This window comes from Bufo gargarizans, chromosome 11 (assembly GCF_014858855.1).
Source record: "Bufo gargarizans isolate SCDJY-AF-19 chromosome 11, ASM1485885v1, whole genome shotgun sequence".
In the NCBI taxonomy this organism is placed as follows: Eukaryota; Metazoa; Chordata; class Amphibia; order Anura; family Bufonidae; genus Bufo; species Bufo gargarizans.
In genome coordinates this window covers 32096012-32112027 of record NC_058090.1, presented here as the reverse complement: position 1 = coordinate 32112027, position 16016 = coordinate 32096012, and the positions used below count along the sequence as shown (strand labels likewise).

The 16016-nt window shown below is 46.3% G+C and overlaps 1 protein-coding gene across 1 annotated transcript in view; it reads left to right on the top strand.

Moving 5' to 3' along the window:
• Positions 1-16016, top strand: part of SYNE2 (spectrin repeat containing nuclear envelope protein 2) — a 279407-nt gene that overhangs the window by 128168 nt on the left and 135223 nt on the right. The window contains 5 exon segments of the mRNA XM_044271524.1: positions 580-681; positions 7861-8021; positions 10076-10217; positions 11707-11922; positions 15391-15543. Of these exon segments, the coding sequence (XP_044127459.1) occupies positions 580-681; positions 7861-8021; positions 10076-10217; positions 11707-11922; positions 15391-15543 (774 nt within the window).

Genomic DNA, 16016 nt, shown 5'->3' with positions numbered 1-16016 from the left:
TAGATGGTTCCGCAAAAACAGAACGGATACAGAAGACATACGGATGCATTTCCGTATGTGTTCCGTTTTTTTGCGGACCCATTGACTTGAATGGAGCCTAGAATGTGATTTGCAGGCAATAATAGGACATTCCGTTTTATTTTTACGGAGCCATTGAAATTAATGGTTCCGTATATGGACCATAAAAAACGGCCCGTAAACAGGGGGGGGAAAAACCGGTCGGGTGAAAGAGGCCTAATGCTGAGAGCATCAGATTATTATGTGCCTGGCTGGTGGCCATGAGGAGGGCCTGATCGGCCCCCGGGGATCTATGGCCCCTGCTCCCAATTCTGTAGCGTGCTTCTCCAGTTTACTCCTCAGTGTATGCAGTAACTGTGCCTCAGGGATACTAAGGGTCCTCTCTGGGGCCCATCCAAAGCGTATCCAGTGACAGATACCAAGTACCAGTACCAAGCAATACCCGTGTCAGCCTCCTTGGCGAGGATCGGTATAATGAACGCTCCTAAATGGGAAAGCCTTGTGACAATTTACCCGATTTTCACCCCCTATAATGAACCCAATCCCTTTTTTTCCATATAGGTAAACGCTGGATCAGTCAGAAAACAAATGGTGGAAAGCAAAGGGGTGAAAGAAGCCATAACATCAGTGCAAAAGACGGACACGAAGAGTCACAGCTCGGAGGTAAGGATTGGTAATGGCGTGTGCAGAGATGTAACCAGAAGCTCTTGGGCCCCTGATGCTAAATGTATGCCGCAGTATCTACCTACCAGGTAATACGTCTTATGTGGTAGAGGGTCCATTGGGCCCCATCGTGCACCAGCATCCAGGTGCAGCTACAGTATATGCATCCCAGGGTTATGTACATGGTTTCTATATGTTTCAATTCATAATCGCATTGATCAGCTTAATCATTGTCTGGTTATTTAGTACACGATTACTGCTCTAGGGTATACCTGGTGACAGCCTCATGTGGCCTCTACATGGAGAACTTGACCCTTTGAAGCACACAGTATACAGTATGTAAAATTGATGCATTCTACACACTGACCATGAGGGGGCAGCAAGTCCACTGCCACAGGATATATATCTATATATATATAAAGAAGGACGTATGTATGTATGTTCCGCGATCACTCAAAAACGCAACCATCCATTTCAACGAAACTTGGTATACACATCCCTTGCTACCTGGAAACAAATCTTGCGGGGTCACAGCTCTCTAGGACGTACCGTTCCTGAGATATTCCCCAAAAATTGCCTGCATTAGCCAATACAAGCCTGCAAGTCTTTCTCTTCATATCCCAACTGCCATACACACGGTCACATGTCCCTTATCAACCAATAGAAGCTCGTAGGCCCTTAGTCTCCACATACACACAGTTTTACTCCAGGTTTTCATAACAACCCAGCCATTTTTCTTCACTGCTGTAGGTCAGCTTTAGGCTAGGGCTACACGACGACAATAAGTCACACGACACAACACATAGGGCACGACTACACTGCTACATGTGTCGCGCGACATTGATGTCGCACCAATGTCGCGCGACAATTTTTATAATGATAGTCTATGGTGTTGCACTGCGACATGTGACATGCTGCGACTACGATGCGACAGTCGCAGAAAAATCCATCTTGGATAGATTTTTTGCAACTGTCGTGTCGCATTCACAGCATGTCACATGGCGGAGTGCGACACCATAGCCTATCATTATAAAAAATGTTGGGACAAAATGTTGCGCGATACATGTTATCGTGTAGCCCTAGCATTAAAGGGGCAGGGCGCTGTGGCGGTCACTGTTAAAGGAGCAGGCACTGTGGAGGTCACTGTTAAAGGAGCAGGCACTGTGGAGGTCACTGTTAAAGGGGCAGGCACTGTGGAGGTCACTGTTAAAGAGGCGTTCACTGTGAATGTTACTGTTAAGGGAGCAGGCCGCTGTGGAGGTCACTGTTAAAGGGGCAGGCACTGTGGAGGTCACTGTTAAAGAGGCGTTCACTGTGGATGTTACTGTTAAGAGAGCAGGCCGCTGTGGAGGTCACTGTTAAAGAGGCGTTCACTGTGGAGGTCACTGTTAAGGGGGAAGGGGCCACTATTAAAGGGGCAACTGCTGTGGAGGTCACTGTTAAGGCAGCGGGATACTGTGAAGGTCACTGTTAAGGGGGCGAGCCCCTGAGTAGGTCACTGTCAAGGGAGTAGGGTGCTGTGAAACTCACTGTTAAAGGGGCGGGCTGCTGTGAAGGTCAAAGTTAAGGGGATGGGCTGCTGTGGAGGTCCCATTTTGAAGTGGCGGAGCACTAAGGGGGGGGGCAGTGTTAAGGGGTGGGGGATTGTGGAGGTCACTGTTAATGGGGCGGGTGCTGTAGGTCCCTGTTATGGGTGATACTGTCTATATCTTTTAACAACGCACACAAACATGAAATGAAATAGATGAAATATACCCGTGTGAAGCCGGGTCCTTCTGCTAGTTATATAATATAAACTGCCTTTTCCTGCACAACAACATCAGTAATATGTGCTATGCACAATGCGGGGGATCTTCTGATACACAGACAGCTCTATCCACTCTTGATAAAATGTACGGAACATAAGACCTTGATGAGTAAATATAGCAGCAGGGAATAGACGCTAATCTGACTTTATTGGCAACCTTTGCCTCCTAAATGAGAGTGTTCTTTTGGATGATTACTACTGAGCTGTTAAAAGGCACAATAAAAATAGATGGGGTTGTGTCTGGTATTCCAGCTCAGCTCTATTGAAGTGGATGGGTCCACATCCGTGATGCGGAATGCCCACGGAACGGCACCCGTGTATTGCGGATCCGCAAATAAGGTCCGCAATACGGCAACGGGGCGCACACGCCCGTGTGAAAGAGGCCTTATTATGTAGACCAAGTTAATACAAGGCACTTACTAATGTATTGTGATTGTCCATATTGCCTCCTTTGCTGACTTGATTCATTTTTCCATCACATTATACACTGCTCATTTCCATGGTCATGACCACCCTGCAATCCATCAGCGGTGGCCGTGCTTGCAGAGGAAAGGAAAAAGCACCAGCATATGTGTGCTCCTATGGTCCCAGCCACCAGAGTAGGGCTGTGGTAGGGCAGCCTAAAGGGGGCCACCCTAATGTGAAGTGACTGTAAGATGGTGTGGGTGGGTGGGTGAAATCAGCTGAATCGGCGTCAGCCTGGGCCCACAGGTGCCTATAAATAGCCTAGTAATCAGCCAGCCTGGGCCCACAGGTACGCATGAATAGCCTTGTAATCAGCCTCCCCTCCCACAAATGCAGCAATATCTTGCTTATACATGTCAGGCACATTAACCGATAATGGCCTCAAGGGTTAGGCCTCATTCACATGACAGTATTGCTTTTTCAGTGTTTTGCGGTCCGTTTTTTACGGATCCGTTGTTCCGTTTTTTGTTTCCGTTGTGTTTCCGTTTCCTTTCCGTTTTTCCGTTCCGTTTTTCCGTATGCCATATACAGTATACAGTAATTACATAGAAAAAATTGGGCTGAGCATAACATTTTCAATAGATGGTTCAGCAAAAACGGAACGGATACGGAAGACATACGGATGCATTTCCGTATGTGTTCCGTTTTTTTTGTGGACCCATTGACTTGAATGGAGCCAAGCACCGTGATTTGCGGACAAGAATAGGACATGTTCTATCTTTTCACGGCACGGAAATACTGAAATACTGAAACGGAATGCACACGGAGACACTTCAGTATTTTTTGCTGAACCATTGAAATGAATGGTTCAGTATATGTTCCGTATACTGAGCTAAAAAAACGTCCAGTATACTGAACGCAAAATACTGTCGTGTGCATGAGCCCTTAAGTTGTCTAAAATTGATAAAAGCCGTATCCAAATTACCAAGAGAATTCAATATTATACTATCAAAATCAATCCACTTAGTGGAAGGGAAGGTTATCTATATTTAATATTTTTTCTGTGTATTTTAATTATTCCATGAGCTTTTTTTGCCGAATTGCAATGCGCCCAGTTCTGGCGTTTTAACTGTTTCCGGTTTTCTTGCAGCTGGAAAACAAAATGTGATTGTATCCTAATCCTGTTCAGCCGTCGCTTCATCTGCTGTGCACTGACCCTGACACAGTTTGTAGACTCTCCTTCCATTAGGGTATAACTGTGCAGAACGCACAAAGCTGGCTGTTAATGCATTGGGAACAATATAGAGAGAGGCAGACGGCCTTTATACGTTTATTTCTGGATTTCGGCACTGACCTAGTCTACCTTCAGATAACTCTGCCCATTGTGCACTGCGCTAGCCACATACAGAATACTTAGTATATATGCTTACCACTATATACTTACCATCCAGTTCCTGTACAGACAATATACTGCAGAACAGTGCAGAGAGTGTAGTTACACCCCATTAGTGGGGCCCAAATTCCCTGCCAGATAAGAAGACCCCAGTGCTGTATATGCAGAGGTGTGTTGGTGTATAATTAATATGATACCATAATATTGTGCTGGGTGAGGTTTTGGCAATCACCCCTCCTAGGCGGACCTGCTCCTGTTGTACCATATCAGTTGGTCACATGATGCAAGGGGGGCGTGTTACTGCTGTGGCCAGCGATCGGCTGCAGAGGCATCAAAGCAAATGTTGACAGTAGGGGAGTCGAGTGAGGCAGCCAAGACCAGTTAGCAATATATAGCAAAAAACAAAAAGGCGCTCATAGGATTATACGTCACAGAGACTTATTCCTCAATGAAGGTGTAGTCTGCTCACCTGTACAACTCCAGGGACAGCAAGATGCAAGGAGAACGGTTGGTGCAGCAAAGACTATCAGGAACCCTTGGCGCTTGAGGGGTACGTTAGGATTATGAGTATTGACTTGATAAAGGGGTCCTCCGTACTCTGAAATGCGCTGTCCTGAACCTAAAATAAACCTGCAATCATCATATATTAACGTCTGGCTGTGTACTGCGCCATTCATTGTCAATCATCAGCTCGACTACATCAGTCTTGCCAATACTCATAGGACCAGTTAGCGGCAGGGAGCAGATGAGTGTGCTTCCCTTTGCAGGTCTGCTCAGGTTTTCAAAAACTATTGACACAGGGAGATGCTCTGCCGACAAGCAACTATTTTTGTGGCTGCAGAAAATATGTGATCAGCCCAAAAACTAGGGCTTGCTTGTTTGTCAGTTAATCCGTGGGGTATCTAGACAGGCCTATCATCAGCCAAGCAAATCTTCCCGCGCAGTTTGTCCTTGATCATCGGCAGTGTTCCCTCTAAGCTGCGCGGGTGGGCGGCCGCGCAGCAATTATTGTGACCCCGCTCACCATTTTATAATGCCCGCTCACTCAGCCTAGTTCGCTAACGCTGCTGGCAAAATGCCAGCTCTTGTCGTCACTCGTCAGACTTATGTGCGTGACGGTGCCGAGGTCCTCCTCGTAGTGTTGTGCGGCTCAGCACAGCGGGGCGCCGCCTACATAACGTCAGTCGTCACTGTGTTCTTTAACGTCACACACACACCGCTGTTCGCGCACTTATTGGCGCTGCAGGATTCGTGGGAGAAGGAAGGGAACTCTGAGGAGCGTGGCCACAGAGTTCGCTGAGGTAGTGGCCGTGTCTGGTCTGAAAGAAATTGAAAGACTGTGCTGGGCTGGCGGCGCTGCTGTTGCTGTGGGCTGTGGCAGGGCCGGGGGTGAAAAGGGGAGAAAAATATGTTATAAAAAAGTCTGATAAATACCAGTGTGAATGAAGGACTTTAAAAGGGGTTAATAACTACTGAAGGCCCTTCACAGTAGTTATTAACCCCTTTAAGCAGTCCCCCAGTCACAGTATTTATTAACCACTTCAGCAGTCCCCCATTCACAGTATTTATTAACCACTTCAGCAGTCCCCCATTCACAGTATTTATTAACCCCTTTCACTAGTCCCCTCTTCAGTGAAGGGGGGACTGTTTAGGTATTAGAGCAATAAAATGAAAGTTATGTTTTAACATAAGGGTCAGAAACTGGGTTTTGTTTAGCCTCTTGGTTATTAGTTTTTCTATGTAAGTTCTCTGGATCAAAGATTTTTTTTTCCCTGTATGGTTTTTATATGGAGAGCAATGTCCAGTGATCACAGAGAGGACTATACTGTATATTGTACGGGATGGTGCAGGGGTTATACTGTATTGTATGGGATGGCGCAGAGGTTTGTATGCTCTTTGAAGTGACAATTATCTTAGGTTTTCCTATCGCCCACCTTTGATGGCGCTGTGCCCAGCTCTGAGCCGACCCCGCTCAGCAGCTGCCAAGGCTTAGAGGGAACACTGATCATCGGCCTGTGTAAATGGGTCTTTTATACTGATGAGCGGCATAGGCACGATATTTCACGAATTTTGCGCATAATATTCGCAATAAATTTGCAAATTCTAGATCTTGTCATTTTTTTCGCGATTGCGAAAATCGGCACTAATGATGCGCATATTTTTTGCGCAATACATGCAACTTCACATTTTATCATATAGAAAAGAAATAGCGTGCTCATAAAAACGATTCCTTTATTATAAATGAATGGGTAAATGGAGCAGAAAACTGCTCAAATGGTGACCATGACCTAACAGAAGATTCCCCGTACCTATGGCTATAGTCAACCTATAATAACCCTACTTAGATGGTGAATACATATAAACCCCGACGCGTTTCACCTGCGCCTGGCAGATCATCAGGGGGTGGTAGACAAACCCTAATTTGTAGGGCAAAAAAAGGATACACAAGATAAATAAAGAAATGATACTTAGCTCCTGTATACAGTCAGTGGGAAGTATAAGATGATACGGAGTCCTGTCAGTTGATAGATAGCCTGTAAAAAAAGGATTGATATAAGGACTACTTACACAATGTCCACAGGGTTTCTGTTTCATATACTCACTGATCAGGAGGGACCCACTGTCTAACTTCACAGATGTTAGGGGGGAGCTGATGTGGCCGGTCTGTAGAAGCCACTGCTCAGTATTTAAAGGGAACCTGTCATGTGGATATTTGATTATAATCTAACTAATTATATACAATCATTAACTACTAAAAAGTACCTTAGATGTATTCACTTACTGGTGTGACAGATGGTTACCTCATAATATACACACAAAGATGCCGCATGCTAATGAGCTGATTTGAGTCCAGCGTGATGTCATTGAGTCCAGCGTATATTTAATTCAGAGCTATAGCCACTCCCCTGCTCACCTGCTGCTGATTCCTATGGAAACAAACTGTCATTCAGCAGCAGGTGGGCGGGGAGAGTCAGGAGCTCATGAATATTCATGACTCATCATTATCAGCTGGAGCTTTTCAATACAAGATGTTGGCAGATTGACTAGGTCAATTAAAGAAAGTGACCCAGCATTTTGCTAAGAGAATCAGTCACTTATTTATGTTGCCCTTAGTTAGGACACCATAAAACTGGTGACAGGTTCACTTCCGGTACATGGCATGCATGATGGAACGCATAATACCAGAAGTGTTTGCATAACGTCCGGTCTCTGGAGCGCAAATTGGAAGGCAACTTTCCTATTGGTTGCTAGGGATGTTGCTAAACTCTGAGAAAGACATTGCAGCCTTCTCATTGGCCCACAAGCAAGATGGGAGGGTGGCGATGAAAATAAAATCTACAATATTTGGTATTACGAATATATAGCACTATATTCTACGTGAATTCTCGAAGTGCCGATATTCGCGATAAAAATTCGCAATTCCATGGTCCAAGGAATTGCATCCCAACACTAGCTCTTTCTGTGTCACCGTCATTATCACAGTTGCTGTACTTTATTTTGGAAACGAAAAAAAGTTTCTGTATGGTTGAAAGTTCCCTCATTAATGTTATTTATTCCTATGAATTGATGACAGAGCGCAGACGGGGAGAATGTTCGCCAGCAGCATTATGTAGATGTGACAGACAGCCGGAGAGAAGCCGCTGAGGAGAAAGCATTAGAAGAAGCAAAAGCAGGATGGCAAGAGGCCAGTGGTCAAGTGCAGGCGCTTCTACAGGACTGTAATTCCTACAGGAGGTAAGTACAGGTCACACTGCCGAGCAATCTCTGTGTGTTAGAAATATTAAATGCTCGCCAAGGAAGATCTGCATAAAGAGTTCTTTGGAAAGTTTCCTGGGTGAATCACAGCCATTATCAAAATAATGAAACTGTCTCATTTGTGACATTCGACAAGTGAAGAAGATAACCACCGGCTGCAGAGACAATTTTCCCTCCTGAAGGAGATTATCTTTTTTGGGATGATTGGGGCCAAAAGAAGACGTGGCTCTCTTGTGTTACATTTGCTTGCTTTTAACTCTGTCATCTTGTGGAAATTCTTGAGCTGTGACTAGCGAGTTTTTTCAGCAGTTTTTCGGCTGTGACAGACGCTGGTGTACAAGCATACAGTGGCACGTGTTACCGATGGGCACCCATTACAAATACCCCCTGTGTCCCTCTATAGAAGTGTTGTATAGTATACTGTACACAACAAAACAAAAAGGTATATCGATGCATACCCTTCCAGCACATGCCATGTTGGCATACGCTGGGCATAAATAGGGCCAAATAGTATTTGAACAGAGTCTTACCCGGGACTGTGCGGAACTGAGACTGTGGTCAACATATGAGATCCAGGGATATGTGAGGTTCCTTGTCAGTCCCTCCCTGTGCCTACCCACACTGCTGAGGCTGCCCAAACCCACACTGCTGAGGCTGCCCATACCCACACTGCTGAGGCTGCCCATACCCACACTGCTGAGGCTGCCCATACCCACACTGCTGAGGCTGCCCATACCCACACTGCTGAGGCTGCCCATACCCACACTGGTGAGGCTGCCAATACCCACACTGCTGAGGCTGCCCATACCCACACTGCTGAGGCTGCCCATAGCCACACTGCTGAGGCTGCCCATACCCACACTGCTGAGGCTGCCCATACCCACACTGCTGAGGCTGCCCAACCCCACACTGCTGAGGCTGCCCATACCCACACTGCTGAGGCTGCCCATACCCACACTGCTGAGGCTGCCCAAACCCACACTGCTGAGGCTGCCCATACCCACACTGCTGAGGCTGCCCATACCCACACTGCTGAGGCTGCCCATACCCACACTGCTGAGGCTGCCCATACCCACACTGCTGAGGCTGCCCATACCCACACTGCTGAGGCTGCCCAAACCCACACTGCTGAGGCTGCCCATACCCACACTGCTGAGGCTGCCCATACCCACACTGCTGAGGCTGCCCATACCCACACTGCTGAGGCTGCCCAAACCCACACTGCTGAGGCTGCCCATACCCACACTGCTGAGGCTGCCCATACCCACAAGCTGAGGCTGCCCAAACCCACACTGCTGAGGCTGCCCAAACCCACACTGCTGAGGCTGCCCATACCCACACTGCTGAGGCTGCCCATACCCACACTGCTGAGGCTGCCCATACCCACACTGCTGAGGCTGCCCATACCCACACTGCTGAGGCTGCCCATACCCACACTGCTGAGGCTGCCCATACCCACACTGCTGAGGCTGCCCATTCCCACACTGCTGATGCTGCCCATACCCACACTGCTGAGGCTGCCCATACCCACACTGCTGAGGCTGCCCATACCCACACTGCTGAGGCTGCCCATACCCACACTGCTGAGGCTGCCAATACCCACACTGCTGAGGCTGCCCAAACCCACACTGCTGAGGCTGCCCATACCCACACTGCTGAGGCTGCCCATACCCACAAGCTGAGGCTGCCCAAACCCACACTGCTGAGGCTGCCCATACCCACACTGCTGAGGCTGCCCATACCCACACTGCTGAGGCTGCCCATACCCACACTGCTGAGGCTGCCCATACCCACACTGCTGAGGCTGCCCATACCCACACTGCTGAGGCTGCCCATACCCACACTGCTGAGGCTGCCCATACCCACACTGCTGAGGCTGCCCATACCCAGTGGGCCCTGATATCTACCCAGGTCTGCCTAGTGCCTTGATCATCAAAATTATTATTTTTAATAATTACTTTTCTTATTTTATCTATGTATCTTTTTCTTTCACCTGTCCGATTATTGGTCATCTGCATGTTATTTCTACTCAGTTCTCCGGAGACCCCGGTAAACAACAAGACGCTCAGCGCCGAAGACTCCCCTAACGTCTCAGGTTTGATAACCACAGTGGAGGAGAGGGCTGAAACGCTCCCAGACGACGGGAGAAGGCTTGTCACTTTACACAGTCTTCAGGTAAGTTCTCTGCTTCTGCCGCCTCAATTCTCCTGCCAGAGGCGCCATATAATTAGGGGTAGTTATATGTTTAAAGTCAACCTTTACTTTCTATTTGAACTTCTTTCAATTTTCTTCTAATATTATGGTGAAAAATTGTCCCAGTTTCCTAAAAACACTTTTCATAAATGTCAAGAGATGGGAGTCTGTCACCTATGCAGCCGCTGACGCATCAACTGATTGGTGCAGATGGATGATGGCTTCTGCTTTATTGCTACTTAAAGGGATTCTGTCAGCTAGTTTGAGCCTAGGACATGTGCTGCTAGATCGCCGCTAGCACGTCCACAATATACATTCCCCATAGCTCTAAGTGCTTTTATTCAATCAAAAAAAGATTGTATATATATGCAAATGAGGCTAGTAAGGAGCCCAAGAGGCTGTTACCAACGTTTCAGGAGCCCAGCCACGCCCACTGTGCCCAGCACCGCCCGCATCCTCCGAATCTTCTCCTTGCTCCCCCGACATCACAGAGTTGAAGCACTGTAATCTCGCATATGCGCGTGTATGCTGCATATTAGTGCCGGCATGGTGTTCCTTCCCTGTACTGGCATCCGCCCTTCAGGGAATTAACTGCGCATGCGCTAGCTGGCATGCGCGAGATTACGGCGCTTCAACTATGTGACATCAGGGGACCAAGGAGAAGATTTGGAGGATGCGGGCGGTGCTGGTCTCCTTCACATTGAATGAATTGCTAGCAGTCTGCAGTAAGGGTACAGAGGGGAGGTAACCAGTTGGGGGCGTGTACCTGCACAGACTCACTCTATCCAATCACTGCTGCTATTTTCAGACTGTGCAGGTACACCCCCCCCAACTGGTTACCGCCCCTCTGTACCCTTACTGCAGACTGCTAGCAATTCATTCACAACTTCTAGTAGAAATAATTAAGGAATGGCACAACACAGAGCCATAAGAATAGATGTTCCAGAATTGTTATTACATGGGGAATGCATGAAGCTATTAAAACAGGCATGTCAGGAGCGGTGAAAGGTCCTCTTTGAGGGCTGTGCGGCTTTTCCGATTTGATGGCACACTTGCCACTTATCTGGCATAAATAGCTTGTGATTCAGGCTGTATTATGCTCCTGACAGGTTCCCTTTAAATGGCAATTCCCTAAAATATATTATTTACGCTCAGGGTATTGCAAAATGCTCGAGGTTCCACTTTCTTACAGTTACCCTATTAAATCAGCAGCAGCAGCAGCAGAGTACAGGCTGTTGTAAAATGGCTTGCTTATGCCGAAAGACATAGAAAATAATGGCTTCCTCCAACCGCCTGCTAATAGGAACAACTCTTGTAATAATGTTATTTTTGGGGATTGCTATTGAAGCAGTTTCCTGAACATTTTCCATAGCTGCACGTATTTTCTTTCTTTTTCATTTCCTGTTCTTCATGTCGTTGTTGTAATTTGTGGATCTGTAGATGACGCTTTACTAATTATTTTGCCTTGTAGGGTATTGTCAGTGATCAGGAGTCCTCCGTTCGGGATGTTCCAGCATCAGAGCCTCTTGGTGTCCAAACAGAATCTGAAACATTATCGAAGGAACTTCAGCCTTATATCGCAGTTTACCAGCAGGAGGCGCTGGAGGTTTTCTCACAAATTTCACAGATCTTGGGAGAGGAGCTATTGCAAGCAAAACCTCTGGAAAAGCTGGCCAGCAAGTTTAGGGTGAGTCTCGTACCATACATATACTGTATGCATACAATATGGTATAATACAGGTCCACAGATATATGGGTACAAAAAGGTATGGAATAAATAATTCCACTGAAAGGTAAAAATCCTCCATAGAGAGACCTCATGTCATAGCTGAAGGCTTTTTGGAAAAGATATTGACCGGTGTCACTGACAGTGAAAATATTCATATTGTACATTGGAAAACAAGGACAGCCTGAACGTGACCGTGACAATAAGACAAATATGTGCCTTAAAGGGGTTTCCAAGATTACAAAAACATGGCTGCCCTCTTTCCGAAATAGCGCCATACCTATCCTCAGGTTGTGTCTAGTATTGCTGCTCAGCTCCAGTGAAGTGCATGGGACTGAGCTGCACTACCAGTCACCACCTGTGGACAGGTGTGATGCTATGTTTAGAAGGAAGCAGCCATGTTTTTCTAATCCTGGACAACAGCGCATGCGCAGAAGTCCTCGGCTTCAACAGTGCACTGTACATGCACTGGATACTGCTGGAGGTGCCTTGATATAACCTACCCGACATGTGCGATGTCAATCACGTCAAGAGGCGGACTGGCCAGGGTCACTATTCAGGAGAGCTGCTTCAACTTTGTGACTCCTTACAGTCATTCTTCCTTCAGTCTTCATTCTGTCCATAAAGGAGTTGTCCAGAATCAGAAATACAAAACATGGCTGCTTTACTCCAAAAACAGCTCAGCCCCACCATGGTTATATGCCCGGTATTGCAGCTAGTGAATGAGACTAAGGTGTTATACCACACACCAACTTTTTGAAAGAAAACGGGCATCCTCTGTAAATGAGCACTAATTGGCATTGGGGCATGTCATACATATAAATAGAGAGATCTTAAATTATGGGGTTGAATGATCATTCATTCCCATACAGTCTGCATATTATTGAAGGCCCCTCGCCTGTCTATTAGAAGATGGCCAGTAGGCATAGTACATGATGGAACAGAAATCTTTCATAGGGAATCAGGTCGGTGCTCTTCTCGTATATATGTGCGTTTAGAGAAACTTTGCTACATATGGTCCTGACTACGACAACAACCTGTTATGCAGATACATATCATAAGATTTCATGGGTGCATCGATAACAACGGTTAATTTATGACCTTTTATATTGTTATACGGACCCGTCTCACCTATAAAATACTTCCTTCTCTTTTCAACTCGTAAGCTGCCAATGATAGGACTAAGTAAGTAGTGTTAGCGGGGGGGTCACCACATAATATTCCATACGGCATGTCTTTTCCGTTATTCTTCTGCTTGTTCTATATAATACAATATCCTGTCATTTTCAAACTGATTCATCTGAAAATGAGTGTGAAATAATTGCCATGAGGAAACATCCATAGTGTGAGAAGTTACCTTCTTTTTATTTGCATCGCCTTTTGAAGGGATGTTGCATCCGATACTCGCAGAATGTGCGATGCACGGCAGCCGCCAGGGGTCCCTTTCAAGAGAAATAAGTGGACTTGTTTTTGTGATGCCAGTTGCAGTGAAGCAACAAGTGCACAGGGCCCCTTTTAGAGATACTGCACCCTGTACCCAGGTGTGGTGGCCTATAATGTCCCTTAATGATGGTGTACATGTCACGGTGCTCCTACCTGAATACGCCGGACCTCAGGTGTTCTCATCCGAAGCAGAGCAAAGGGTGTAGGTGATGATGGGAATGAAGAAATAAACTCCAGACCTTGTAATGAAGTTGATAACAGCTTTACTGGAATAAACATTTCTCCAACAGTTTCAGGCTTTATCTTGGTTACAGCAGGCTTTGGCATTAAGTGTGGCAGGCAAACTACTCTCTGCTACATCTGTTGCTCTCTGGCTCTGCTGTGCTAACAGGATAGCTGTATAACTTAGCTTTAGCTGCAGGCTGTAACTTCCTTCTTGTAGTCTGTCTCTAAACTGGTCCAAGGAACTTTACTCCTGGCTTCAGAGGCTTCCAGCTTCTGCCTCCATATCCAGCTGATCTGAAGGTGCTCCAGCTGGCCTGGGCAAGGCAACGTCCAACAAGGACGTGCACATGCTGCACACCCTCCCTTGGCAGGGGGTAAACTAGAACCTTCCCCTAGCAGGGGATAACTGCAACTAACTAGGACTCCTCCCTCCCTGCAGCAAGTGGGGGAACACCCACCACACCACAGAGGGAGGTTTAGAATGGAAGGGAAGGTTCCATTCTCTGTCCCTGTAGCTCTACCATTTATGCTGCCACCTGCTGGTGAACCAGGCATATTACAATTGAACATAACAGTTACATGGAAAGAGATATGCACATTATATAGGACCTGGTAACAAATCCATAGAGTGACATTAGGTTAACTAATAAAGACGGTAGCGGGGTGCAGAAGTGGTAATGCACCTCTGGGGCATTACAAATGCAGATATATGGGTAATGACCCAGTGTGCCATTACCAGTCCGCACCCCGCTACTGTCTTCTATGAGCTAACACAGTGTCATCCTATGCATTTATTTCAGTCCACTACAATGTGCATTGCTATTTCTATGCAACTGTTATTGTTCATTTAATGTACCTGGTTCACCAGAAGGTGGCAGCCAGCATGGCAGAGCTACATTTGCAGAGGATGGAACTTTCTTTCCATTCTCTTCTCTCCCTCTAAGGAAGAGTTTAGTTAGTTAGAGGTCAGTGGAAAGTACCCTCTGCTAGGGGAAGGAAGAAGGGTACACGTCCCTGCTGGACGTGTCCTGCCTAAGCCAGCTCTGCTGGATATTGAGGCCACAGCTTGGAGCCTCTGAAGCCAGGAGGAAAATATCCCTGGTACTGATCTAGAGTCCGACTAAAGAGAGAAGTTGGAGCATAAAGAAAGAAGCAAAGTTATACAGGAAGCTTTTCAGCACAGCAGAGTCAGAGAGCAATATATGTAGCAGGGTTGAGTTTGTTTGCCTGCTAACGCCTTCTGGGAACCAAGACAAAGCCTGAAACTGTTGGAGAAATGTTTATTAAAGTAAAGCTATTATTGAACTTCATCACAAGGTCTGGACTCGATTTATTTCTTCAAATCCCTCGATTATTCCCCCTATTTGCTGCTTCGGACGACAACGCATGGGTTCCAACGTTTCCAGGTAGGAGCACCGTGACACATTCACAAAACATTAAGGGACATTATAGACTACCCTGCTCCACTCTCGGATTCCTACACCTGGGTACCATCTACTACATCACTAAAAGGGGCCCTATGCCCTTGTTGCTTCACTGCAACTGACGTCACGAAAAACATTTGCTTAAGAGACCCATGGCTGTTGTCATTGCGTTGCATATGTAATGTTTGGAAATTATTTAACTCCTTGATACAAACTTTTCCTTGGAATTTTCCATGGCTTTTTCATATCATACATTCTCACCAAGCATTAGTTTCTTGGAAATACACACACACAATATTTTTTTTTTCCTATGTGAATGTTACTGTCTTGTTTTGCAGCTCGACGATGTTCGAGTAGAGAAGAAAATGCTGCCTAAAAAGAGCCAACAGGAGTGCTACATGGAAGACCTGAAAAAGAACATTAAGAGGTTTTCCAAAGAACCGATCCAATTAAATGTGATGGAACTAGACCAAGAGATTCAAGAGATCGAGGTATATTGTGGTTACAGCAAGCAATGTAGGTTGCAGGAAAAAACTAAAAGTAAGACTGGTCAGACATGTTTCTGCCGTACCTGTCGGTTCCAGCAGGATCGTCTGGCAATCCAATGTCTAAGGGGGCCCCCCGACCCGCCTCCAAAAACTGCCATCAGAGGAGGTTGGATTTTAATCTTCTACTAGGATCTGTGGCAGTAGTCCAAGGCGAACCCTCGGATTTCTTCCTCAGATGTGTTTGATGTGCTTCAAGGGTTCGACCCAGAGTTTTTTTTCCATGGCACTAACAATTAAATTTATTTTTTCGGGTGCATGTGAACAGTATTAGAAAAAAACCATTCACATGCATTGGATGCAAATTTGCACTGGACTGGAATATGTGAAAAGGGCCTAAAGTACCCTATGCTTTGCCTACAGTGTGATCAGTCTTCATTTTTTGTATGCAAAGAGGTATCTCCCAAGGAACCTTCTCG